This window comes from Scomber japonicus, chromosome 15, assembly GCF_027409825.1.
Source record: "Scomber japonicus isolate fScoJap1 chromosome 15, fScoJap1.pri, whole genome shotgun sequence".
Classification (NCBI taxonomy): domain Eukaryota; kingdom Metazoa; phylum Chordata; class Actinopteri; order Scombriformes; family Scombridae; genus Scomber; species Scomber japonicus.
This window is the reverse complement of record NC_070592.1, coordinates 12856596-12883428: the sequence shown is the minus strand read 5'-3', so window position 1 is coordinate 12883428 and position 26833 is coordinate 12856596. Positions and strand designations below refer to the sequence as shown.

The window sequence follows — 26833 nt, the reverse complement described above, 5'->3', positions numbered from 1 at the left end:
GAATTCACTGACGATTCAAACCGTCACCCTGTAATCACACGTCCACATCAGCATGTGTTCCCTTACCCTTGCAGTAGGTGTAGAGATCGAGGACACAGCAGGTTCCCACCACTGCTTCCAGGGGGATGATCTCGTAGAGCGGCATGCGGAATAACTCGTTCTGGTAGAACCGCCGTGATGGAGAATGGTGCGTCTCATGAGGACGGAAGTAGTGGTGGCCAAAGGCAAACCGCTCACCCCTTCAGAGTTTGAGTAGATATACAGATTACACAAACTGATAAACACATCAATAATCAGAATCTATATTATACATAATATGCATATTATCTATATATATATATCAGGTGAATTGTTCAGAAAGCAACATCTGAGTGATTTACTTTTCATTCTTCCAGAGTTTCTCAATTCGGAAGATGTCCAGTTTGTCTCGGTTGATGTGAGACAAGAGACGGTAAGACTGTCTGACAGGCTGGCCCTCAGGTGTGCGTCTGCTGTCTCTCATCAGATACACACAGTCACCTGTACACAGAAACTCACAGGTTACTTGTCCACACTGGTACAGTTTAACAAGAAATTGATCGATTCATATTTAACTTGACAGGTTGGTTGTTTGAATCTTTACAGAGAATCACAGTTTGACAAGTAAAAATAATTAAAGGCTTTACACAGCAAACTGAGTTGTTCTAGGGTCACTTCACCAGTGTGACACTTCCCTGTTGTTTTTCCATGAAAAACGTCATGTTTTAATGACAAGCTGTCAACGAGTGGCTGACAAAGTCTAGCCTTTACCACAACAACATCCACTTGAACTGCCTTAACTAAACAATTACAAACATGTGTAACTGCTGGTTTCTAGTGTTTACCTTGGTGTAGCAGCAGGTCATCTCTAAGGAGGCAGATGTAGTAGACAGAGCCGGCTTGGGCGTAGCTGGGTTGGGGTATCATGGGAACTTCCTATAGAGACAACAACACGTGTATGTAAGACTTAAATGGAAAAACTGGTGACAAATTATTAGGCCTTGAAAGAGACAAAGGTGACATTAACTTCAGTGCCCTAAGAGGGAAAACTGTTATGGATACAACATTATATTCTGGCTGTTTCAGGGGAATAGACGTACCCTGTCCATAGGACGAGGCTCACACTGCTCACACAGATAGTGCTCCACCTCAGTCTCCAGCCGCATGCAGTCAAAGTGCTGCCAAACCTGGAAAGACACAAAAACAAATGTTGAATCACATAGAAAGCAAAGAACAGATTATCTAATCAATCCCCAGCTGGTACTGACAGTGATTCACTCTTTTAAAAAAACAGTGAAATGAATGGATCACATCTGTATCAATCTCCTCTGTACTAGGTTTTAATCCACAGCTGTGGTTTCTGAACCTGGGCTCCATCAATATTTGTATTTTCAGCAACATGCCTTTGTCTCGTTGCTTCTTACCATGCACTTTTCACACTGGATCATAAGGCCTTCGTCCTTGTACATTCCACAAATGCAACGGATGACGTCGTCGTCCTTGTCGTGGGAACCTGGTCCACCATAGTGGTGGCCATGGTCTCGCTCCAGCGAGTCTGAGCTGTCGGCCTCGCTGGCTGTCTCGCCCACAATCTCATCAATCTGGACAGCAGCCTCGTTACGAGCACTGTAGTAGGCTTTCCGCAGCCGACACACGTCCCTGCCTACCGATGACTTCCTGCCGTAGTATTTCTGGTGGGAAAATAAGATCAAAACATAAATTAATAAATTAATCATCTTAATTCATCCCACAGTCATTCAATCAATACAAGTTGTTGAGCTGATCAGTGACACAGAAACGTACATTCGAATGTGTTTTTGCAGCTGTCAAAAGTTCATGAGCTAGTCTACCCGCCATGGCTCTCAATTGAACAATAAAACACATTTTCCCTTTTTTCAGTGAGCCAAAAGGGGCTTTGGGACCAAAGGGTGAATCTAATTTAGATGTCCACTTCAAACTTGTGACTGGAGGAGTAAGCTCCTCTGAGAGCTCTCAAGTGGCACTTGTTTAAACGACTAAGCTATACAGATGTAAATCAAAAGGGCCTGCAACGTGTGTGCAGGGGATCAGCAGTCGTGAAGTTACATCCCATTTAGGTGGAAGAAAGAAAAGCATTCAGTGAGTTGGAGGAATAATGTGACAGAGCTGCACAGTAACAGCTTTAGTGATCATTTTGATGAGGCTTTTTGATTTTGGTTGGCTTTTGAGAATTGTGTATCATAATAAAGAGACTCACAAGTGTTCTTGTGATAGATGGTTTTCAATGATTACTGGATGCTGTAGTAGCTTTAGCATATATTGTTGACAAAATGAACAAATTCATAACATTGATTTAATTTCTGGTTTACAACTAAATATTTTCAAATTATGGACTTGAATTGTATAATAATGTTGTACAAATTCATTAAAATTAGGTGTCCACCGGAGGAAAATTCACAGTGGACCAAGAACTTTTTGAGGACTCAAGAACATCAACACCATCTCAACTGGAGGAACCAGGGGCTAAAGGTCAGTTATCTATCAACATTAAAAATGTTTTAAAAAGAGAATGACTGCAAACAAGCTGAGAGCAAGCGAGAGATCATGAGAGGGAGCAGCAGTAGAGAGAGCTAGAAAGAGGGAGAGAGAGTGGGAGAGCAAAGTGAGTTGAACGAGAGAAGTTTTGTGATAGTTACTTTACCAAAGAGATATATAATCAGAAAACACAAGATCTGAAGTTTTCATTCTCCTTTTACACCTTTGTCTCTTCTCAATCCATTCATTACAATTAAAATAGCAGTCATGCAACTGCAACTACAAAGAACACCATGACTCTGTTCCTGTTTCCTCACGTTTCAATCACCAGGTAGCACTCTATTTTATGCCCCTTATTAAGCATTATACCAACATTTAATATATGCTTTGTACTTATATCTGCCAACAACTTCATTATAATGTGTCATAAACTATTCATCAAATGTTTGTATTCTGCTTATAAAGGCTAAAAAGTAGGACTTTCTTTCTGGCAGGACTGCATAATCTTCATGGTTCTTCGGACAAAGTGGAAACTCAAAGAGTAAATACACAAAGGGGAATTTTAGTTCCTAGTTTAGGTCTTAAATTTAGATCCTCTGGTTCCACATTTCCTGTAACTTTATGGGGCTGTTAATTGTTCAGCCTCAGTGAGTAACATAACTAAACTACCCCTAGTTTAGTGTTCAGCCCTTAAAATACTCAGTTTTTCATGTGTTACTTTACTGATAAAGCTATGAAACTGTGGGTGTAAAAGGCACAAGTACACTACTGTTCATTTAACAGCTGCCTCTGCTGCAGTTCTCATTGTCAAATAATGGGATCACTTGACGGGACACCTGCCTACCTCAGCATTGCGGAACACTTTGAGCATATCAGTGTCAAACGCTTCAACAGTCTTGTAGTGGCCGGTGAGGATTTGCTTTTCAATGGTGCTCAGGTCCAGAGGGTCAGACACCTTCTCATAGTACTGGCTGTTCCTGATAGCACACAAAAAAGCAACACCGTGAGTCTCTGCAAGTCTGGTTAATCAGCAACAGCAAAATCAACAACAATTTGAAGCATTTGGTGTTTTTAAGTCTGTATGTATAAAACACACATAGTCCCAAACAAGTAAATGAGCTGTAATTGTTTTGACACAATCTGTGATAACCATCAACAGTGGATGAAAATCAAAGCACAGACTGTCACGGCTGAAATGTGCGGCGGAAAGATAAAACTGTTACACTATGTGGGTGCTGTACACTGACAGGACAGATAACATTGCAACACTGCTGTCTCAAAAACAAAACATTATGAATGAACCAGGCGCTATGCAGGTTTGCACTCTTACCTCTTCCGCGATGGGAGGTTCACCAGCGGAGCAGCGAGTGTCTGGCCAGCTGAATCTGAAGTAGAGCAGAATAATAAAACTTCTGTCATCGTTTTTCAATCATGGAGGCTTGATCCTTATGTGAATATTAAAGCTGTGTGTAGAGGCACTGACAGATATGTTTTAGAGACCTGATAACACCTAGAGGTCATACTACTGAGGATATAACAAAGAAGAGTGGAGCATCCAGTAGGCTGCATGTTCAGAAACATAAATCTTTAGAGCAATAACCCAATCAACAACTAATATTTAAATGTGGGTCACATAAATCAATATGCTACAGTACTGTGATAAAAACCATGACTGGAAAACAGTGATGTACAGTAAGTGGACCTCATGCTGAGCAGTTTTGTTCTACTACTCTTTCCAAGGTCAATAATGACGCTTTTTGTATGCTTATCATATATTTTTACATCCATACTGCAGTTTAACTGTGTGCATGTGAGGATAGACACCAACTGTTCGGCAGTCTTTCCATTACATTGTATGTAAAGTTCAACAATCTGCTTTCTCGGTCTGGCACCTGTTTCCAAGTAAAGAAAGAAAGAAAAAGCTGCCTGTGGTTCTGGACGTCATATGTGTTGAGTTTGAGTGTGTGTGCATGCCAGGGATCAAGTAATGGATATGAAACAAATGTGAAACTGCATAGAGGGCATAAGAATAAACAGACACAGCTGTGAATTTTTTTTTTGGGCTATCAAAACACGTAGATACAAAGGTGCATACTTTAATTCTTCACATAGAAACTAACCCTTGTAGCTGGTGATCATGTCACAAATCTCCTTGAAGATGTGTGCCAGGCGAGCAGTGCGTGTGACTTCTGTGTTTTCCTCTGCGGCGGCGAGTCTCCGCGTGCGCACCGACCGCGACGTCTGCAGGGCTGAGAACTGCGTCAGGAACACATCTGGAAACAGAGCATTGATATGATTCATTACCACATAGATTTTTCCCCAATTATACTTCAGTTTTCATCATTTACAGTTAAGTTACATCATCAGGTCTTTTTAAAAAGTACAATCACTTTTTCTTTAAATTCTTCAACTTGTACACACCTGACTTGATGTTGCCGTCGTCACGGATGACTCCTCCCCAGCGGGTGTATATAGACAGGCTGCTGGCGTCCCTCTCTCTCTCACCTTCTCTCTTGAGCAACTCCTGCTTCTCCCTCATCTTCTCCCAGTTCCTCAGGAGAAACACTCGGTGCTTGAGCACAAAGTTCCTGATGATTGAAGGAAGGAGAGAAAGAGAGAGAGAGAGAGGACAGGAGAGAGTTAACATCTGTACGTCTGTGTTGTAAAGACAGCGCGTATCCATAATTAACACTCACACCTCACACTTTATATGTCAGATGTACTTTGCTCTCTGATGGAAGTTCTTCTTTTAAATGGGGAATCTCGGTTACCACTACACCATTCTGTAAAGGAAGTACTCAGGTTGAGAAAAACTGCATGCATCGGATTTATTTCAATTGATTGAAATAAATTCATTGAGGTCAAAAATTGTTTTTATGCTGTAATATTTCATCAATAAGTAAAAAAATATATATTTGAGGATGCACTAATGTGTTGGCACACTATATGGAAATTATGGAACTGGCATTTTTCTGAGCGTCACTCATTACATAAATAAGCAATAAAGTAAGATTTCCTTGAGGCATGCATGGAAATCTTTGCTTTGCATCTGCTAGTAAAAATGTAGGCCGACATCAGCCAAATAAATATGAGGGAAAATAATAAAAAATTATGTGTGTGTTGTAATATTTTATAACCTGTGACCACATTTTTATTAACTTCATCCCAGAGCATTTGACAAAAGGACCCCTGTGTAGAAATCTGCACACAGGCATCTACAGACTGATTATGATATATAAGATCAAGCATCCTCCATCTATCGCTTGTTTCACTCACGTTACTTAAATGTGTGTTTGTGTGTGCATACCTCTCTCTGTTGGACATGGGCTTCATGAGATGAGGGTAAAACTTGTTGCTGTCACTCGACTCTTCCTCCTGAAGAAAAAGAAAGCCACGTTAAAGCTGGAGCTGAGGAGACGCTGTGTCCATCTCAATGTTAAACAGTTCTCAGCTATTTAACAAGTTCTATGAGAATTTGGTGACTTACTTGAAAACTTCTTACTTAAACCTATAATGTATTTTGCTAAAAGCCAATATTCAAAATATACCATAATATACATATGCTTATATTTTTAGGTCACACCATTCAGCCCTAATTCAACAGTATACCCTTTAAGGTATTCAGAGTTGCTTTTTTAGACTTTTAGTGGCCCACTAAGAGTTCCTTTGAGACACAGAAACATTTAATGCCCTACATAGACACTGCACCTGATATTCAACTAGACAGTGCCAGAGTCGGACAAATCTTTTATCAACCAGGAAGTAACTGAGGCAGATAACAGTTGGCAGTAGTTTTCATTTAACCTGAACCTTAACTGAATTCATACCAACGCAAGCTTCTCAGTATTTCTATGAACATTCGTCACTCACTCGTTTTTTGAGCTGGTGTTTGGACTTCCGCTTCTCCTTGAGTCGACCCAGTCGCCGAGTCCCACCTGTCTTTCCGGGCAGGCCGTTAATACGCTGGCTCTTCCCTCCGATGATGCCCCTGCAGCTCTCTGAGCCACACTTACACACTTGCTGTAGGGCAACAGCACAATAAATAAATGATTATTATTGTTGAGGCAAAAAGGTCACAGTCTTGTCCTGAACATAAAATATTCTGAGTATTTCTCAACGAGGAGGTGAGAGATGATGCTTCACCTGCTCTTCCGTGTTGAACGAATGGAAGTTGTAGTCGTAGGTGAGCTCAGTACCGCTGGTGATGTCCTTGAGAGCAAAGAGACCGATTCTGTACACCCCATTCACCGACCTGAAGGAGGGAAGTCACAGAAAGGTGGAATGAGTGATGAGTGCAGCATCCACACGATGAATTTTACACATAGTCATAAAGCACAAGGACATTTGTTAAATAAACAATTGTTGAAATGTACTAATATAAATATGCCAATTTGAAGTTAAAGGAATGATTGGTTTTCCCTTTCTGGCAGGAGTGCATACGCTGTTAGTTTACTTATCTTACAGACTATGTTCAAAAGTTGTAGTTTAGCAATAAATCTTCAAAAATATATCATAAACATATATTGATGTTATCATGCAAAAAGGTTCATAAGAATAATGTTGTTAATTCACCTCAGAAAACACAATAAAGGGAAAATATCAGATCAAATAATATTCAGGTAAAGCTTTCTGGTATCTAAAAAGAGATTTTGACAATGACTGAGGGCAAACACATCGTACTCAACGTTTGTCCATGGACCAAAGAGTCACACTGTTTCACACACCCGTCTAAAACAAAACTATTAGGAGGTTCATGTAAAAGGGGCATTTGGGGTAAGAAAGTGATATTCTCTGCCTGAAGCTCCTCTCTTGTTTTCAAGCACAACTTTTTACTATCACTATCAGAATGACAATTAAATTAAGACCTTATAAATTGGGACAAAAAGAGAAAAGTCTTGGTTCTCATTTGCTCTACTTGGCGACCACTCAACACGTTTTCTCCTCTCCGAATGAAGCAGTGCTCCAGCTTTTCTTCTAAGAATAAAGCTCACTATTCTATTTGCCAGCCTCTTGATAATTTATTCCTTCTATAGGGGTAAAAAGCTGGTTCAGCGCATTGTCTTCAAGCACTACAGCTGTATCTAAGGCCCGGTTGCATGTAATCTCTCTTCTGTGACAAGATGGATGACTCTTTAGGCTTTGTGCTGAAAATCCTCCATCCTTTTGGAGTCTTTTATTTCAGCCTGGCCACTCTACATTACACACACACACACACAAACACACACGCACGCACTGCACCGACCAGTGCCCTAGATTATGAGCTGGTCTATGCTGGAGGGCAGAGGCTACGATTTCATAGTCGTCTCAGTGAGGTCATTAGCTGTCCTCAATCAAATCCTCCGAGAGTTAAACTGTGATGACACATTTGTGCACATTCACCATATTCAGGCAAACCACAACAAATCAAGTAGGTTTTCACTTAGAAAAGTCAGGCCCAGCGAGGCCGGCTCATCCAGGTCTCCAGTTGCAGTGGATTTAACCACGCTGGGAGAACAATCCCTCAGGAAACCGGTGAATTGTTTTGGCGTAGTGCAAGGCCTTTAAGCCATTTAGTTCTCTGAACACTGGCAGAGTGGCTGAGTTGATCTCATCAGATTACCACCACACAACCAGGGGTTTAGAGGCAGAGTAGTCTCATTTACAATGAAGTGCACCTGCTACACGTGTCCCTTTTAAAGGTATCATGTAAGACAACCAAACTAGGGCAGCAAACTAGTGATTAATATATACTGTTACTTTTTATCCGCGCCTTTGGTTACAGTATCTTCACTGTATAGCTGTGATGAATAAATGAAAAAAATCTAATATGTGAACCTGAAGCTGAAGATGCATGAAAATACACACAAAGCTACACGATTCCCTGCAACCTGTTCTGTAACCTCTGTTTTGTCATCAATGGAAGTACTAAAAGAGTTTTCGCGGTTTGGCTGGCCTCGACTCTATTTTTTTATTTTGATCAAATCATACCAAAATAATCATTTCTATGCTCAGTATCTTTCTAGCCTTTCTAAAACGTTCACTATACTCGGTTTGCCTCCTTCAGAACAAATAACACATTGCCTATCTCACCCAAATCATCAGATATGGGAACAGCAATTTAGGAAATTTTATAGGCTTGTCTATTTTCCAGTTCTTTAACCAAATGACATGACTCCCACTCTCTCCTCTCCCAAAAAAATATAGCGCTCTCAGCTTCACTTGTTCAACAGTGTGTCTGCCTTCAAGTTATTCTTTGTGACTGATGATGTACCAGAGTCTAATCATTGCAATGTGGTAAATCCTACTAATCTGGTTTTCCTAATGGGAATCTGGAGCGCTTTACTGGACTAAAAAGGCAACGTTTCGTCCGTATTGGCTCTTCATCCGGCTTCCACAAACGCACCTTTCTGACACTCCTAATGGGGACACCGTTACCATTTCCATTAATTCTACATCCCGTGTGAGTCTAAGCGGTGCTCCTTCTTTTTCATCACAGTCAAACAGGTGCAGTTTGTGCCTCAATTATCTGACATGTGTGACAACCACTCAGGCTCTTTCCTGAATAGGCTTAGCCAAATCTGGACTTTGGTGAGAACCCAAAAGCACCACAAGGACATTAAGAGGAGAACTGGCTTAAAGCTGCCGTGACACTCACCACTTCTGCATCTCACAGTTGGGTTCACAGCTATGGTTTATGAAGCGTGCCTCATTGCCCATTCTGTAGCTGTCAATCACCATGCCGCTGTCCAGGTTCAGACAGTATTGGCCACTGTGGGAGAAGTACTGCTCCATCATACGGCTCCTGAAACAAGGCAATGTAGAGGAAGTGGAAGATTAAAGGAAAAAGGCAACACTTCATTCATTTACATGTGCAGATAAAGAATAACTGAAGTCAAACAGGCAGAATATGCTAAGTCTTCTCACATCTCCATACTTATCAAAGCAGAGCTACCAACAACAACAATTTCTTTCACAGTACATGACCAAATTGTCTCACCTGAACTCCTGCTCGCTAACCACTTCCCCCAGGTACTCAATGATAAACTGCCCAGAGCGGAGAGTCTCCTTGGTGCGAATGCCCCAGCCTTTGCCCTCGGCTCGGAATCTCTCCAGACACTGGACCCATTCGTGTCTCTGGATGTGCTGGTTGTCACACTGCTCGACACACGGACAGGTGCTGGGAGAGCACTCAGCGAAGCTCATCCTGGAGAAAAGACATTTGTTAACTTCCACAAATGTATAACAAGAACTGAACTGTATTAGTGATAACATGTTATGTTTTTAGTTGTATAAACTGCTAGCTTGTTGATCAATTTGAAAATACTGATTCCTGAAAGACATTTATATGAGCTCTACTTCCAACATTTGTGTCTTTTTACCTGTTCAGACAATCATCCAGGCAGCCTTTTTCATTCATGCTTGGAGCTTTGCAGTTGCATGTAGTTGTCTCATAACCCGAGAGAGGCTTTACATCCACATAGACATCTGAGACACAAACAGGGGATTATAAATTTAGATTAACTGTTATCAACACTCTCAAGAAGTGTGACCAGCAATGAGAACATCAAATACTTTTAATTCCTGTTTTGCAAACAGTGTATATAATTAACAACGAGGAAGAGTCAAAACCACATCTGCAAGGCAACAATAAAGTGGAGGTAAATTAATTGATCTGGCTACAATTTACATTCTGTCTGGATCACAAGAGCAAAGCTGGATACTCACTTGATCTGATCTTTTTATAAAGGGGGACATCAGGCCTCTTGTAAAGCTGAAAAATAAAACAGAACGGTAAACACAGATCAACTTAAAGAGAGAAAAAAAAACTTATGAGGGCCTCCACTGATGCAATAACTTCTGAGACCACTCATCAGTGTTTTACTCTGACGATGGAAAAACTCTCCAACACTTGGTTCTCAACATGATTGATTACCTGATCGTGTTTCCACAGCCATAAGATGTCATAAGGCAACTGGAAATCAATGCGTTTCTGTCTCAGGTACTTCCCTGAAAAAATAAATAAAAGAAAAGTTGGGGAGGGAAAATAAAATTGAAACATAAAAGAAGAAGGAACATTATAGTCATGATTAAATATGCCAGTAGCAGAGTAGCATGATTCATGAATATTCAATAAAAACAAATGTTAGCTTCTTGATGGAAAAAAAGGGTATTTTGTATGTTTTTCATCAGGTCAGAGCTAAAATTATAAGCCTGTAGAAAATGAAAAAGTAAAGTCTTGTACCCAAAACCACATTTATTGGGTTATCTGGGTAACTTTGCTAAGAGCTTTTCTGGGTTCAACTCAACAAAGTTCTCCAACCAACTTAATAATACAGGCTCCTGTTTTTACTTCTGCATATGGAAAACATGACATGTATTCAAACCTTTGACATCAAAAACATCAGGAAACTTAAATAACGAAGATCTGTTTTAAGTTTAGCAGTCAATTCATTTTGGTAGTGATTACATGCTCAAATCCTGTGGTTTTTTTAAATTAGAGATGCTGTTTAAAAAAAAAAGTGATCCACACTGAGACTCACCAACATGTATAGGAGCTGGAAACAATCCATACTCATGTTCCCCAGGTATGTACTCTAGCTTCTCTTTCTTTAGCTGCAGAAGTTGACTCCGGGGGCTAAAACGTACAGAAACAGTGAAATGTAAAAAGCACTTCAAGAGCAGTGCAGAAAAACTCAATATGATGTTTTTGTTGGTAAAATAAATATCTGAAGAAGAAGAAAGAGATGATTTTGTTTAAGATTTCTTTAGGACTCACTCTTCAGTCTTGTACACATCAGAGTAAAGCCCCGCCTTCTGAAACTTCTTCTTTGGAGGTCTGGCTGCTCTCTTCTCCCGTTGGTTGGGTATTGGGATGGGTGGAGCTTGTTCCCTGGAGACGGTGCCGGGGCGTTCTGGGGAGCAGTGGCCATCTGGCTTGCCCTCCACTGAGCTAAAATTAGAACCATGACTTGGTTTCTAGTGACGACTGGACTTAATAAATGTTCCTATATATAACAACACTAAATTCTAACACTACTACTCACTCTGAATCTTTGTCTGAGTCCCTCAGTCAAGGTTAAAGTATAAAGATTTAACAAAAACACTGTAGTGAAAATCTGCTTACCCCCGAAAGTGATTGAGCTCGTCCTGGGTAAGCCAACTCCTTCCAGACCCAGTTCTGGACCTTGCCACCAGGTTCCCCAGGTTCTCCTCTCCTCTGTCTTGCAATCGCTCCTCAGTCTCCTCTACCTCCCCGTCCTCTTCTGCCTCCTCTTCTTCCTCATCCCCATCTCTCTCCCAGTGCTTCCTCTTCTGACCTTTCCTACGCTGGCCCTGAACTACTGCCTCAATAGCATCTGTAACAGTGTCCCCCTCCCACGCCCTGCTCCCCGCTGGCCGCTCTGCCCCTCTGTCCCTGTGTCGGGTAGGATTCAACTCAACTACAGGGGGTGGAGATGGCGGCGGGGAGGGTAATGGGTGTTTCCTGGGACGCCCGGGGCCCCTCTTCTTAACCACGTTGTTTCCTGTGCGAGCTTGTCTCTGTAGTTTCTTTGCGCGCAGGATTTTGTTGACGTGGTGGAGGCTGTGTTTGGATGGCTGTGCTCGATGGGAGTGGTGGGGCAGGGAGGCATCCAGGCAACAGTCCTGGGAGGGGGAGAGGCAGGCGGAGGAGGCAGAGCCGTGAGAGTGAAACAGAGAAGGTTGGTGATGGTGTTGCTGCCGGTGGTGCAGGGATACGTCGGGCCCTTCAGGGGTCGAGAGGACACCGCCTCTTGTCTGAATACCTGATGACCCTAGTCAAAGAAACAGCGATATTAGCTTTGGGCTACAAATAACACACCTTAAGCAAGTCATTCTTAGCAACGTTTTTATGTAACATTAAGACTGTTTAGACAGCTGTCAATCGCAGGGAGCTGTAGGATACCATTCTGCGATAATCTACTGTGTGGCCCAAAGAATACTGAGCACTCTACAATTCACACTTTTCACACCTAAGATGAATATATGACAAAATAATCTATTACTGATTTGGACATCGAACCTAAGAAAACCACATTGAAGCTACATGGAGGCAACAGCAGGGTGTGATTGGCACCTTCCAATAATAATGTCAGCATTTTCCACAACATAAATGAACCGCCTCAAAGCTGCTATTTTCAACAAGCATTCGATGGTAAATGAAGATACACAGAGTAGCTTACTCTTATCTTGTCACAATCTCTTAGCTGTGATCAGTTTGCAACTTCTCTTTTCTTCTAAACTCATCAATCTCTCGTTTCCCCCTAACTGTCACCTATATTGATCATCGCTGCCTCTACAGTTATGTTATTGCTACAAGCCTCTTCCCCCCCAGCTTGCCCTTCACAGGAGTTTTTACATTTATCTTTCTAGAAATACCTCCTCCATCCTCATTTACATTTTTCTTAAACATACTCCCATGCTCTCCCTTTCTACCTACCCCCTTTTTTTTGACATTACAAGATTCTGCTTCACTTTTGACGCATTCTTCACAACCTTTTTTCCCCATTAACACTGTGCTCGTGTGCCCCGACCCCCCTTGTCTGACCTTAGAAAACTCCTCTTTTTGTTATTTCTACTTCTTTCAGCTTTTTCATCCTTGTCTTGAGAGACAACCCCAACCTAGACCCCATATTCCCCCATACTTTCAAATTCAATGACCTAATGACATTTATATTTCTGTAGCTTGTTCACACTTGACAAAGTGTTATTCCTGTAAACTGCTCCTCCTTTTTTTTTCATTGTTCTACTGACACATTAAGAAAGTTTCCATCCAACTATTTTGAGCACATTCAATCTGTTTAGTAGAAATTCTCAATGAGAATTCACCTAAATATTACATAACTGTCTCAACACTTGGCTGAGGTAGAAGAGTTGGTGTACTGATACCAAGAAGATGTGCAAAAAGGGTAGTGACAGATTGAATCACTTAAGCGCACCTTTTCTGAGAGAACTGTTCAGGACATTAATACTTTTACTAGTTATATTACTGGTATAAGTCTATCGGCACCATATGGTATGTGTCAGGAATGAGTCAAGGCTCAGTGAAAGAAGGGTTTCCCCCCTGTCCAGTGACCCATGTGGACTACCCACTGTAAGATCAAAGAGCGCACATGTAACCCAACTGAGCAGGTAAGAGAGGGTCGATGTGGGATGACAGATTAACTGGCTAATCAGAGCGGACGAGTTTCACCCATTGCCTGACCCGTGTCCTATTAACATGTGTGAATGGTTTGACATGTGGTCGTGATGGGTTATCATGTGTGGTAGTGTGAAACTCTACCACACATCAGTCAGTCAGCGCAGTGTTCAGGCAAAGCAGGCTGAATATATGACATATTACAGTAGTTGATAGAAACACTTCATTTAATTACATTTTCTTTTGTTTTCACTTAAAAAAGAAAAAACTTAAAATCTGCACATTTTGGATGGAAACATACTTAACACCTGCTTTCTAATGCTACACCCCATCCTGGGCCTCTCTTACAAATCCTGCTGTTCTGTCCCAATGTGCATCTGTCTTCCTCCATCACTCCTTACTTGTCTAATGTGCCAGCCCCAGTCCCCACTCATGGCCTCCTCTACCTCCACAGTGCTGTCTGTGACTGTTGGTTGACCCCAAGTCCTGAGCTCTAATCCAGGATTACCCTGGCTTGGTTTGAACAACACCATGCTGCCTCAACATGGACCTTAGAGCACGCACATAAACATTAAGTAATACTCACGCAGAAACATGCACCCTACAACTGCTCACACGCACACACACGCACACACAAGCGCATCAGTCACAGAGATGAAGCGAGAGCATTGCTAATGGGACAGTGTCTTACATTAGCAATTTTTGAGCGCAGGTGCTTGGTGTATTCGAACGACAGGACTATACCTCACACTGGGGGCTTTAAAGGGAAATTTCTACTAAATATAGCATGTTAACAAAACACTCCACCCCTTCAGTAAGATGAGCTCTGGCAGAAATGTTATATCAACTGTGGTCATCCACATTCACAGTGGAGTCAGTAGAAGTCATTACTTTTTTTTTTTCTTTTTTTTTCCTTTAAAGCCTGTAACCACTAGTAAGCGCTACCAAATGTCAGACAATGTATTTCAAAAGGAAAATAAGTGGCCTATTCCACTTCGCATTTTCTTTCTTCAGATGGAGGACAGCTGGGAGGGCTAAAGAAGCAGAACATATCTATTTCCAGAGGCGTTTGATCCGACCACAACTGAGGTATGGATGGTTCTAGAGGTAACCACTACGTTAATTATCAGTTTCTATGAATGTTTTTCAAGAGATACGCAGGCTTCAGGCTGAGGATAAAAAAAAAAAAAGGTTTCACAGCTCACTTGCTGTGCCATATGGCAACGTCTGAAAGGGGTTATTGCCTAAATACATAGTCCTGGAATCAGTGCCGGATCAAATTGATTGCACACTGTGCCAGTTTTCACCATAGCTGTGCCGAGCCATAAAGCTCATCAGACATTGGCCAATAATATTTAGCCACAGGATTCTTGCTACAATGTCATCCGAACTATTTTTGGAAAGTGAATTTGGTGCACAACTTACTCCAATAACCTTTCACAATGTCAAATTTAATTTGGGTCAAAAGATTTTCTGTGCAAAATATCTCATTGAGCTCAAAAGCTTAGAGGGTGACATGAATGATATGGGATTTAAATGCAGTGAATGAAACGTCTGTGTATAAATAAATGCAAATAGCTCCCTGTGAGTTACTGGTTATAAGACAGTCTTTTCTCTATTTTAAATTAACTGCAGATGCTGTAGTAACCTGTGTATCAGCTGATTAGTAGATGCTCTGCTGTGGGCATTCATACAAATCCTTTTACAAGTTAAGTCAACCAAATCAGACCTACCTAATTCTCTCCTCTCAGCTGATGTTGCACGGTCCTTCCTTATCGGTCGGTCCATGCGGGAGAAGCCGGAGTTCTCAGGGGCTACCTCAGTCTTTCTGCTCCTATTCCCCCTCATGGTAGTGCGGGTGAGAGCAGAGGCAAACAAATTTGTAAGGTTTGGAGAATCGTGGCCTCTAGGCTCTAACTCCTCTGTGGGCGAGAGCGGCTCCTCATCCTCGCTGTCCGAGCAACCTGCGGGGTCTTCGGCCCGTCCGTCTGAGAAGGGACCCTGACCAGGCACTACATGACTCCGTGAAAGCTTAGAATAGTCTGCTTCAGAGTTGCCCATCCTGAACCAGGACTCTACTGGGTGGTGGCTTTTTGAGCTGCTACCCAGTGCTAGTCTGGAAGGCCCTAGACAGGACATTGAGCTCTCTTTGCGCTTGTACCTTTCCGCAGATGAGGATGATGAAGAAGAAGGGGAGTTGGCAGAGGTGGTAGCTGTTTGTTTGCTGGCACTGTTACTGGGGGTGTCTCGTCCAAAGCGGCATCGTTGTAAAGACTCTGCCATTCCCAAACTGCCTACCCGCTCTCCTTTCCCTGATGATCCACCCTCAGAAATCCCTGCACTAGCCCGGCTCGCCGATCCTCCTCTCGGTGCTTCCTCCCGGTCCTCCTCGGCACAGCGCTCTCTGTGTTTGTGCCTGTGTTTGTGTTTGTGGTGCCAGTTGAAGGAAAGCTCAGAGGACATGGGTGGGTACAGCACAGGCGACCTTCCTCCTCCCAGGTACTCCTGCCTAAGCAGCTTATGTTTCTTCTTATGAAATTTGGAGGGGTTCAGCAGGAGATGTGAAGGGTGGTGATGGTGCATGTAAGATGTTGGGGGAGGAGGGGGGAAAGTTGGTGAATGGTGGGAGTGGTGGGATGGGGCTGTGTGGGGTGACTGGTGGTGTGGGTGGGGATACAGAGCGCTAGCTGGAGGAAAGCCTCTGTAATACCCCAACCCCAGGGGCCCAGAGGAGTAAGGAACGCTATAGGAGGGGTGATAGAAGCCCCCACTGGAGAGCGGGAATCCAAGCCCAGGTACAAAGGGAACCTCAGACATGGACTCTCTCAGTTTGGGAGGCCGTCCTCGTTTCTTCTTCATGTCTGGTTTACGAACATAGTGCAATGGGTCACAGGAGTACGCAGGATGAGAGTAGAAGCTGCCAAAATTAACCCTGAAGATTGTAGGCAGGAGGTCCCTGTGGACATAATGATGTGGTGGAGGGCCGCCTGTGCCTCCCATGCCACTGCTGGTCCGGCTCCCCACTCCTGGCACTCTACTTGTTCCCGCAGCCATACCTATTCCACTGCCAAGGCGGTGCCCCGTGGTACGGTGTGCTATCCGTATTTCACTCAGTCTCACAACAATCTCATCCAGCTCAGCGAGAAAGTCTGGGTCGTGCCGCCGAGAGCGCAACTGCAGGTACTTCTTCTTGCGTTTCCTCTTCTGTCTCTTTAGCTTATCATAACCAGGGCATCCATGGCTACGGCGTTTACACTTGTGCTTATGTTTTTCCTTGTGTCCCATTAAGGAGGAGGCGGGAGCTGCTGGGTGAGGTCTCCGGGGATCGGGTGATGACCTTGCCCCGTGGGGTGATGGAGAGGGTGAGGGATGTTCCATAAGCACAGCGGAGTGTCGCCGCCTGCCTCTGGAGTTGAGGCCGATCGCTGGGCCCATCGCTGAACCGATGACCCCTGGCATTAATAAGCCACTGCCCATCCCGGGTGGCATCCCAATTCCACCCAAGCCACCTGCACCTCCAGCTTTCTCACCACGGTCAGAGGTGCTGTTGTTGTCTGTTCCTATACCGCTGTCACTGGGCACTGTCTCCTCACTGTGTGACTCACTGACCGGTGATGGAGTGGCTTCTTTTAGCTCACTGAGGGGGGCAGGAGAGGTGGGATGGAGCGGCCTGGGAGGAGAGAGCTTATGGTAGTGGTAGTGCTGCCTGTAATGGTGGTGGTGATGATGATATCCACGGCAAGACTTTTTCTGGGAAGCTGCTGTTGCCATAGATGATGCCGTGGAACCCAGCCCTGTGTGGCGAGGATTAGGGGCTGAAAAGGTTGGGGGAGGGAAGGAGAACGTGCTGTGGCTATGATGGGGGTTTGAATAGTGAGAGTGACCTGCAAAGTGCACTGAACCTGGCTCTACAAAGCTGGCATCGCTGATGGGACTGTGGCCTCCACTAGACTGTGAGAGGGAGGGAGAGGGGAAGACCTCTGAAGAGGAGAGCTGGTGCTGTTGCTGGGACTGTGACTGATGGTGATGGAGAGGGGAAGTGGTGTTTGGTGATAGGAAGGGTTCTGGTGGCGGTGTTGAAGCTGAGGCATTACTCATAGCTTTTGGTTTACGGCCTCTCCTCTTACCCATGTATATTGTGCCTTTTTTGCTAACATTAATTTGGGGCCCAAGTTTTCCCCCAAAAGAAGCAGCCAGGGAGGACAAAGATTGGGTTGCAACTTCTACAGAGCCAACCACCCCACTGTTGGTCACTTTAGGGGGGTCTTCTGGTCTCGGGCCTAACAAGATTTGACTGAGAATACGTTTCCGTTTCACACTTTTCATCTTGTTGATCTTGCCTATGATAGTTTTCATGATAAGCTGCCCGTTTCCTTTGCTGCGAAAACGTTTGTCTCCCATGTCCCCTGCCTCTGGAGCCAGTGTGGGAGGCTGACCCTCCTGGGGTAAGGTAGGGGGAAGGCGCTTAGGGCGTCCACGTTTTCTAGGCATAGGTTTAGGGGGATTCAGGTCCACCTCTGGGTGAAGAACAGGGGGGTCCTGCTCTTCTTTGGACTTAAGTAAAGATGAAAAAACCTTGGAAGGAACCATCTTACTAGGGGGGCGCCCATGAGCCGGGCCATCAAGTCTCGGCATTTTGGACTTTGGCCTTCCCCTTTTCTTGGGCTGGGGGGCAAGGGGGAAGAGCTGTGACACTGGACTTTGTGGCACAGGATTTGGTTTTACCTTATTTGGATTGGGAGGCCTGCCCACAGGTCTTTTAACCGGCGGTGGCGTTTCCAAGCTTAAAGATAAAGGCATGGTGGTTTGGTCGAAGGGACTGTCCTGGCCTGCTCTCTGATTCTGCGCCTTGTTCATAACACGGCTCCAGCGGGGTTTTCTTCCTCTGCGTTTTTTAAGGGGTTTGCTGTCCTGCTCTGCGGGAGAGTCTATGGATGAATCAGGAGAATCATCTCTAAGAGGCGACTGTGGGCATTCATCATCATCATCATCTGGCTCTGGTGGGGAAAGTGCCCTTTGTCTCATGGGCTCAGGGGGACTGCCAGTCCGACCAGGTCGGTTACTATCATGGTTGGGACTGCGCTTACTTGGACTAGAGCTCTTCCCCCTCTCAATTCGCAGTGACTGATTACTAGCCCCCCTATCTTTCCCTTCTGACTTTCCTGTTCCTGTTAGAGGAGGGCACTTGGTTAAGTCTCTGGGGCTGTCCATGTCCTGCTCTCTATCACTTGCACTGCTTTCCTCTGCATGGGCAGGACTCTCTCGTGCGTGGTGTCCTTGTGAGGGAGCAGAAGAGCCCAGGTGACTCACTGCACTCACTGTCCTCTGCTCAGCTGATGTGTTGGAAGAGGATGAAATGGGGCAAGACAGCGAAGATGTGGTGTGCGGTAGGCAGTGACTGGGACGTGACTGTTGTTTAGAAATGCTAACGTTGCTGTTGTCGTTGCTGTCCTTTGACATGGCTGACAGCCGGTTATTGCCATAGGTGAGTGCTGGGCTGTTGCTGCGACTGCTGTTGTTGCTGCTGCTGTTGTTGTTGTTGCTGTTGCTGCTACTAGCTTTCCCAGCACCATCCATGTCCTCCCTCCTCAGTTGTGTCATGGTAGGTACATTTTCCATAACATTGTCTTTGTTCCGAGAACCATAGGGCCGACCAGGCGGCCGTGACACAGGAGGTGGTGGAGAAAGGTGGATCATTCTTGAATACGTGTTCCTATTAGCCATAGCCCTGTCTCGTTGCTTGGCTGTGGGGGCCATAAAGCCTGAGTTTGGTAGAGGAGGAGTGGGGTCAGTCTTTGCAGGTTTGGCTGGCTTAGGGGTCTTTGATGGTGGGCAAGTCGCTATGAGTTGAGCCAATTTCTCAGTGACTGTTGGGGCTCCCCAACTTTGAACACCTTTTTCCTTGTCTCTCTGACTTTCAGTGCTGAAGGTGTACTGAGGAGGTTTAACACCTTCAAAGCTGGGTTCCTTTGATGCAGGTAGTGGTGGTGAAGGTGAAGATGTCCGAGGGTTGGGTAGTGGAGTCGGTGTTTTCTTCCCAAAGGGATGTGTTTTGCTGTCTGGTTGAGGGCGGTGAAGATTAAGGGGTCTCTCAGATGTGGTGGAGGCTGCTTTTGTGTCTGGCTTTGTATCAGACTTGCAATCCATCTTTGGTGGACCCTAAAATAAAATAAAAAAACAGACAAGATGTGATTAATGAGAGTTATTAGGGGGTAATTGGTCATTAATTATTACATATAAGAAATACATTTAGCAGTTAGCTTTTGTCTCTCAACATTTGAACAATTTATTAGGTGGTTAATAAAATGATAATCTGATATCTAATGACACATTTGGAATGAATGTGGCAAAGTTAAGAGCAGCTATGACCCTAATGCCACTCAACCTAACACTTTTGCCCATAAACAGCCACAGCTAGAAGTACAAACTCATCACTCAGCGACATACGTTTTTTACCCTTTACAAACTGCTATTCATTGATAGGATTTTCTGTCTGATGCTTCCTCCTGAGCCTGCCCAGGGGGGGAAGTTGCACTCAACTCAATAACACTTATCAGGGTCAGATTGGGGACAACGAGAGAGAGCCGGCGAGAGAGGTCATGTAGGGGAGGGGGGTGGAGAGGACGTGGCCAGGCAGAGACAGAGGATAGACGACACAGACAGAGGGAAATTGGGGTGGGGGGTGGGGGGTTGTGTGTGATGAATAGAGACAGGCCAACAGAGAACACAAAGAAAACTAAAGAACAATTTATGCTCCACTCTTAATCTGTGCAATAACATGGTGATTACTAGGCTAACCTTGTTGTGGACCGCTGCCTCGCAGATGACTGATAACAGTTTTTAACAGTGCAGGCACAGAAACTTACACTGGTGAACATGCTGGCGGTGTCTGAATCCAATGCATAATCAAAATACATAAAATTCACTGTCTTCCCTCCTTACCCTTTTTGGAGCGCTCCCATTCACTTGGGAGGGTGACAGGGTGGTAGTGCTGGCGGGAAGAGGAGCAGGAGGTGGTGGCGTAGCAGCTTTAGTGGAGGGGGTAGATGAGGATGTTGGGGCTGGTCTGTTGACACTTGGACTCTGCTCTCTCTCTTTTTCCCTGACATGTGAAGGACTCTGGCTCTGACCGCCGGGCCCATCACCTGTTGCTGCTGCGCGGTTTCCTCGCGCGCCACCTCCTCCGCGGCCTGTGTGCCTCACGGTGGCCCTGAAGGCTGGTCTGCAAACATAATTCTCCAAGATCTTCGGGGGTTTCTTCATGCGCTTTGCTTGGAGGCCAATCTTAAGTTTGACATTACCCTCGGACAAGCTGCTCTCCTTGATGGAGAAGTGGGACTGGTCACTACCGGCGCCTCCTGGTCCACCTACTCCCGCACCTCCTGCGCTAGCGGAGACAGTGGCAGCTCCCTCCTTCTCCCTGTCCCTCTTCTTGTCCTCATCCTCTTCTTTCTTTCCACTCCCCCCCTCCTTCTCTCGCTCCCCTGCAGGAGCACCTGAGAGGAGAGGGGGTGGAGTTGCAGTTCCCCCCTGAATCTTCTGATCCATCAGAACTTTAGGGACTGTGCAGGTTTACAAGGGAGGGGAAGCTGTGGATACCGGGTAGAGTTTTTGTTAGGGAATGGGATAGGGGGAAATGGGGGGAAAAGGGGGGAGGGGGATAACGGTGAGGGTGAAGCTCTCCTTGTTTTGAGGTGGCTTCTCTCCCTTCCTCAGCTGTCCAGCCCTCTTTCTCCGTCCTTCAACTGTAGTGGTAAAGAAAGGTAGAGCGGGGAGAGAGAGAGAAGGAAGGAGAGGGTGGAGGGGGCAAGAACAAATTCCACATTAGTCATCGCAATACAGACCATCAACTTAAAACAGTGCCCTACAACTGAGAAGTATAAAATTACTTATAATGAATGATGGTGTGGAGCAGACGAAGGGGGCAACAATTTTTATCATCTATTTGGTTAGAGGCTGTCCTTCATCCTGTCTGGGTGACTTTATATGGTGTGTTCGTCCTCACAGCTACAACAATCTGTAACAATCTGTGACCTATTTACACAGCCTCAGCTCCTCTACCTGAGAAATCTAACCTTAAGGCTCAAGGACTCTGAATTGCCCACCTGAGAACTTACAAAGCTCCCAAAAAGGTTCAGAGTCAATAGTTAACCTCACAGTGCTGTCAAATCCTAGCAAGGTGTTACAGGATAAGATGCCAAATGACTAATCCTCTAACTTTCCTCATTAGTTGCAGTGAAAACGGGTGCTTGTAATAGCGGCACAGCAGCAGCAGAGAACAGCAGTTTTCCTAATTGTGCTCCTTAGAGGACGGCCCAATTCAATGGAGTCGTCTACAGCTCCCTGTGTCCACTGAGTGATTTAATGCAGATTCGCCCCCAAGCAGGTGCTTTCTCCGGGTGAAGTCATTTTGAGGCAATTCAGAACTGTGACCTCAGCACTTTGAGCCCTCTGGGACTAGACAGAGGATCTGGCTGCCTTTCGCAGCCTTTGCCAGCAGCAACTGAGAGTGAGTGATAGAGCGTCAACGTGCCGGCGGTTTCTCTGCGCCCTACATTAGTGGAGAGCACTAAAGGAGCCACTTAATGGAGCGCCGGGAAAGTCATACTAGTCGTCACATCGGTAAAACGTCACAGCAAAAAAAAAAGGAGGAGGGGGGATCTGCCCAACAGAGTCTTAGACTGTTTGTTTTGGATTATGACTGTGGAAAACAGTAGTAGAGATTTTCTGTTGAACCACACCATAAAGAAGGCAGCCCAATTTTTTTGGAGTCTGGCCTGTATCACCCCCCCCCCCCCCCCCCCCCCCCCCCCCACACCCTCTTTTCTGTGTTTACTTCAATTACTCACCCCATTTCGCCTCAAAACTGCACACTCCCCCCCAGCCCCCTTGCTACACATACCACACTCAAATCACACCTCCCTCTTTTCTTGAACACTCCATCAATCTCTGTGTTCTTTCACCGTTTTCTTTAAGCTTTTCCGTTTCTATCCCTCCTCTATTTCGCAAACTTGGAGAGCAGCAGGAACAGCACACAAACTAAAGTCACTGTGGTCCTACTTTAATCAAAAACACATTTCACCCACCATCCCCCTAAACTCCGGTCTGTGTATTTCTCACAGAGTGACAAATGCTCTCCTTATTCTTAAATACGAAACGCTTGCTGTGATACTAGCTACTTCCGCTGCCTTAACAGCAACCATGCCAAAAAACAAGCCACTGTGGCACCTAATTCTATGAGAGGATACTGACACAAATCTAGAGAAAAGCCTCTCAGAAAGTCAAAACATTCCTCTCACCTCTAACAAGCTCAGCCAGGCCATTTACTGGCACTTGTTCTCCTGCAAATTATCTGATACTAAGCTGAACGGCTTTCTATTTTGAGATTGATAAGCTTCAAGACTACAGGATATTGTTTTCACGTTTAACCTCGACATACTTTTGTATTTGCGCAGCAGGTGACACATTACAGCCGTTGCCCTTATTACAGTCATAATGCAAAACAACAGAACAACAACACTACTGGTTTCAAAAAGGCAGATATTACTCATGACTCTCTGTTGTTTGCTTTCACTTTCTGAATTATTATAGCCAAACCAAGAAAGAGGTTGGGGAGAATAAATGGCATTGAAGATGAGAACAAGCTGCAAGAATTGAGTATGAAAAAAATGCACAATCAATAATCAATATCAGACCAACAGGGCTAAGAAATGGCAGCGCAGACAGGAACGTAGTAAACAACTTCCCGCCCCCCCCCCTCTCCTCCCCTCCTCTTCTTTCCCCTTCCCTTACTCCCTCCCTCCCTCCTTTACACTCCCTCCTCACTTTTTTGCACACGTTGTTCATAACTGCTGATTTCCCTTTGGCCATAGCAATAGTATCCAAACCCACCCACCCCCCACATCATTCACATGAGGGCTGGCGTCTCCGTGTCACTTTCATGAGCTTTTTACTCCATCGGCATTAGCAAGGGGGAGCCAAGTACGGAGGAGGGCACGCAGCCAAATTCCTTCACTACTACCATTAGTTCTGTATCATCCTCCAGAGGAAGTGCTCAAACATAATTGTATACCAGATCGTGGCTTTAATGTAAAGAGGCTACTATACTGGTTGCTAAATCTAAGACAAACAAGCGGCTAATTGTTGCAGTAAAAGCTGCAATAAATCGGACAGGTAAGTACTGTATGTAGGCACTGTGTTTGAACGCTTTCCCCACACGCAGTCGTCTTTTTCAGATGCCAATTTTAACCCTAAAAGCAACTTGTTATCGCTGCTAGACTTAACCTGAGCCCAAACCCCCCACTTCAAAGCATGTGGCTTATAAAAATATCGTTTGAAACAGGAGAGAAATGAAGGAGTGCGGTTTGAATGACAGGTGTCAGTCTGATCAGCGGCATGCAAAACACCCCCCTTTTTTAATGCATGTTAGGAGCCCTCCTTGTGAAGCTTATCCCCTGTTGTCAACTGGCTTAAAATAAAGTGCATGAAATCAATTACGGTTTCCCAGTCATGCAAGAAACAAGAGAAGAAAAAAAACGTGGTTTACAAGCGGAGGGCTGCACACAAACCACATAACGTTATCTGCTTTCGGTTTCCTGTGCAGTCAACAATTGCCCCTCATGCTTCGCAATCTTTCACAGCAACTACAAATTCATGATTATTTAGTCATAATCATAATACCGGTCTTAATCGAAAAGGAAACCCAGCCTTTGAGGCATGCTCTTGCAGTTATAAGACGCCCTTAGGGGGTTGACTTTAGCATGCAGCCGAGAAATTATTTTACACACGGTGTTACTCGTGCTATTCAAAGTCAAGTTTTAGAGGGCTCATAAAACAAGACATTATGTCAGCAGTAACAACAGCAACTTTATAAAATGAATAATAATAATAAAGAGTGTATCACACCGGTATTGCACTCACCTGTGTAAATGTCCAGAAACGGTGTTCACATTATTTGGCTGTGTCTTCCCTTCGTGTGTATCAACGTGGTGGCCACATTATGTTCCCCCCCAAGTGCTGAAGTGACAAAAAACCAAAACACGAAGAAAGAAAGAAAAAAACCGTAAGATAGTGTTGATACCATGAGCTAACGTGACTAACCTGGCATGTGTAATTTGTCTAACATTTTATGACACTATATTACAACATAGCGAAAACGTGTGTGTGTGTTGTTTTCAAGTGGTAATGCTTTAAAGTGGCCGCAAAAATCTCAACCCGAAATCAATGCACGGAGCTCTCAGCTACCTGCAAATATTGATTAACCTGAGTTAGAGGTGTTGTAAGAGGAGTGCAAGCATGCAAAAGCATCCCCCCACTACAAAAACATATTTTTATCATATTGTATAATAATAACAACAACAGTGGTTAGATATCGAGGATGGTCGCCGCAGCTTTAGTGATAAAATATAACGCTACAACACCATGCATTGTGAAAAGATGTGTGTTTATTTTGTAACAAGCTAGTAGCTACCGTCCACTGATAGACAGCCTGAGCTACATTATGCATCAATGGCTAACTAGCCATCTATCAGAGGAGCCCTGTTTGAGGGACGATTTTAAGGTGCATTTTCACACCGCAAGGCTTCAACTTATACAGTGTTTGTGTAGGCTGCAAAATGTGTAGTAAACGCCTACAGCTTTTTATCTACAATATGTGTAAACGGAGCGATTATGACACAACACGAGTAATGTAACATCTCCGGTCACATTATCGCAGGCACTCGTGTTAACATTACTACATCTCAGCTACGGCGGCTAACGATGCACTAGCAGGGTCAGCTAAAAAGCAAGAAAAATACCCCCCCGAGGTCGCCTTAAAAAGACAAGCGTAATAAATTAAAACGACTGAAATATACACACGTAAAAAAATAAAATGAAAAGGTGGCGAGTTATATTAAGGTGGTGTAAAAAAAAATAACAAATGCAAAGCGCCCTGTAGGTTATTAAAAAAAAAAAAAAAAAACACTAACTGTCAACAAAATGGCGGCTGCGTTGAATCAACAGAGACCCGAAATGGATCTTCTATTTCTTCTTCCTCGCTGCTTTAAACATAAAATCCACTTTTCCCTTACAGCAACTGGTATCCGTGATATGTCCCCGAGATGCTCCGATAAATCCCACTTCGCCTCGGTGTTTAGCTGGGCCTGGATGTGTCAGCAAGGGCCTCTCTCGTTAGTCGGGCCTCCATGTCTGCTCAGCCCCGTATCGCTACTGTGTCAGTACAACACGGGCATACTCAGTCCCGGAGAGAGGGAGGGAGGGAGGGAGGGAGAGAGAGAGAGAGCGAGGGAGAGAGAGCGAGAGAGGGAGGGAGAGAGAGAGAGAGCAAATGTCGGTTGTAGGCTACGCGGTTGCTGCGGTTCCCTGCTCATTGACAAAAATGTCTGTGTTCACATTATTTCACTATTTTCGGTTGCCGCGGAAAAGCTGTGATTTGGGGAGGAGGAGGAGGAGAAGAGGAGGAGGAGGTGGGGAGGAATGCAACAGTCAACTGTCAAAGTGCCTGTTCTCTCAGCAGCCACAGTGTCAACATCACGTTACAGTACTGTATACATATATTTATATATATAAATGTCCAGCTTGTGTATATATATATACAAGCTGAAAAACATTTGATCTGTAAGTAAAACATCACGCTGCAGTATGTGAGAGCTGAGAGACTGTAGTTGAGCCCAATTAGTTTGGAAAGGAAAATGTATCTTATTGTAAGCTATTCTAATATAATCGATCAAAGAGAGCAAACATGTCAAATACTAAATCCTGGGTTTCTTATCTATTCTTACTTGATTGTTTATATGTGGGGGTTTTGAGTCCAAACCCGACCGATATTGGCCTGTCAAAAAAAGTTATATACTTAATTCAAGTTTTTTGGTTCTGTGTGCTTTTTATTTAGGCTATAGTAATTTATGAATATATTTCCTAGTACTGTTTCACTGCATTGATGTAATGTTTATACAATAAGGTTTAATGTTAATCTGAAATGTAATAAACTAAATCCTGTGTTTCTTATCTTCTTTCTTATCTTACAAATTGTATCTTTGGGGATTTGAGTCCAAGCCCGACTGGTAACTGTCAGCTGGTATGTAATATAACTTATATAAGCAGCATTTTATGTATATTTTATTACTTTTCTTAATTCAAGTTTTAATTTTTTTGTATTCTGTG

General features: G+C 44.2%; 1 protein-coding gene across 3 annotated transcripts in view; it reads right to left on the bottom strand.

The window, feature by feature from the left end:
• ash1l (ash1 (absent, small, or homeotic)-like (Drosophila)) overlaps positions 1 to 25847 on the bottom strand; it is a 30948-nt gene extending 5101 nt beyond the window's left edge. For 2 of the 3 annotated variants that reach the window (XM_053333931.1, XM_053333933.1), the window contains exons 1-23: positions 24590 to 24670; positions 20612 to 21414; positions 15403 to 19828; positions 11636 to 12305; positions 11288 to 11461; positions 11052 to 11146; positions 10445 to 10518; positions 10237 to 10282; positions 9891 to 9996; positions 9509 to 9715; positions 9167 to 9313; positions 6676 to 6784; positions 6403 to 6552; positions 5840 to 5907; positions 4954 to 5120; positions 4653 to 4805; positions 3863 to 3917; positions 3377 to 3509; positions 1443 to 1709; positions 1119 to 1205; positions 864 to 954; positions 381 to 519; positions 67 to 239 (exon numbers count right to left, since the gene is read on the bottom strand). In XM_053333931.1, coding sequence (XP_053189906.1) covers positions 67 to 239; positions 381 to 519; positions 864 to 954; positions 1119 to 1205; positions 1443 to 1709; positions 3377 to 3509; positions 3863 to 3917; positions 4653 to 4805; positions 4954 to 5120; positions 5840 to 5907; positions 6403 to 6552; positions 6676 to 6784; positions 9167 to 9313; positions 9509 to 9715; positions 9891 to 9996; positions 10237 to 10282; positions 10445 to 10518; positions 11052 to 11146; positions 11288 to 11461; positions 11636 to 12305; positions 15403 to 19828; positions 20612 to 21217 — 8143 coding nt within the window. In that variant the 5' untranslated portion in view covers positions 21218 to 21414; positions 24590 to 24670. Of the gene's footprint in view, positions 1 to 66; positions 240 to 380; positions 520 to 863; positions 955 to 1118; positions 1206 to 1442; positions 1710 to 3376; positions 3510 to 3862; positions 3918 to 4652; positions 4806 to 4953; positions 5121 to 5839; positions 5908 to 6402; positions 6553 to 6675; positions 6785 to 9166; positions 9314 to 9508; positions 9716 to 9890; positions 9997 to 10236; positions 10283 to 10444; positions 10519 to 11051; positions 11147 to 11287; positions 11462 to 11635; positions 12306 to 15402; positions 19829 to 20611; positions 21415 to 24589; positions 24671 to 25638 lie in introns of those variants that run through there. The other variant, XM_053333932.1, reaches the window with a different exon arrangement.
• Between the last annotated feature and the right edge of the window lie 986 nt (positions 25848 to 26833).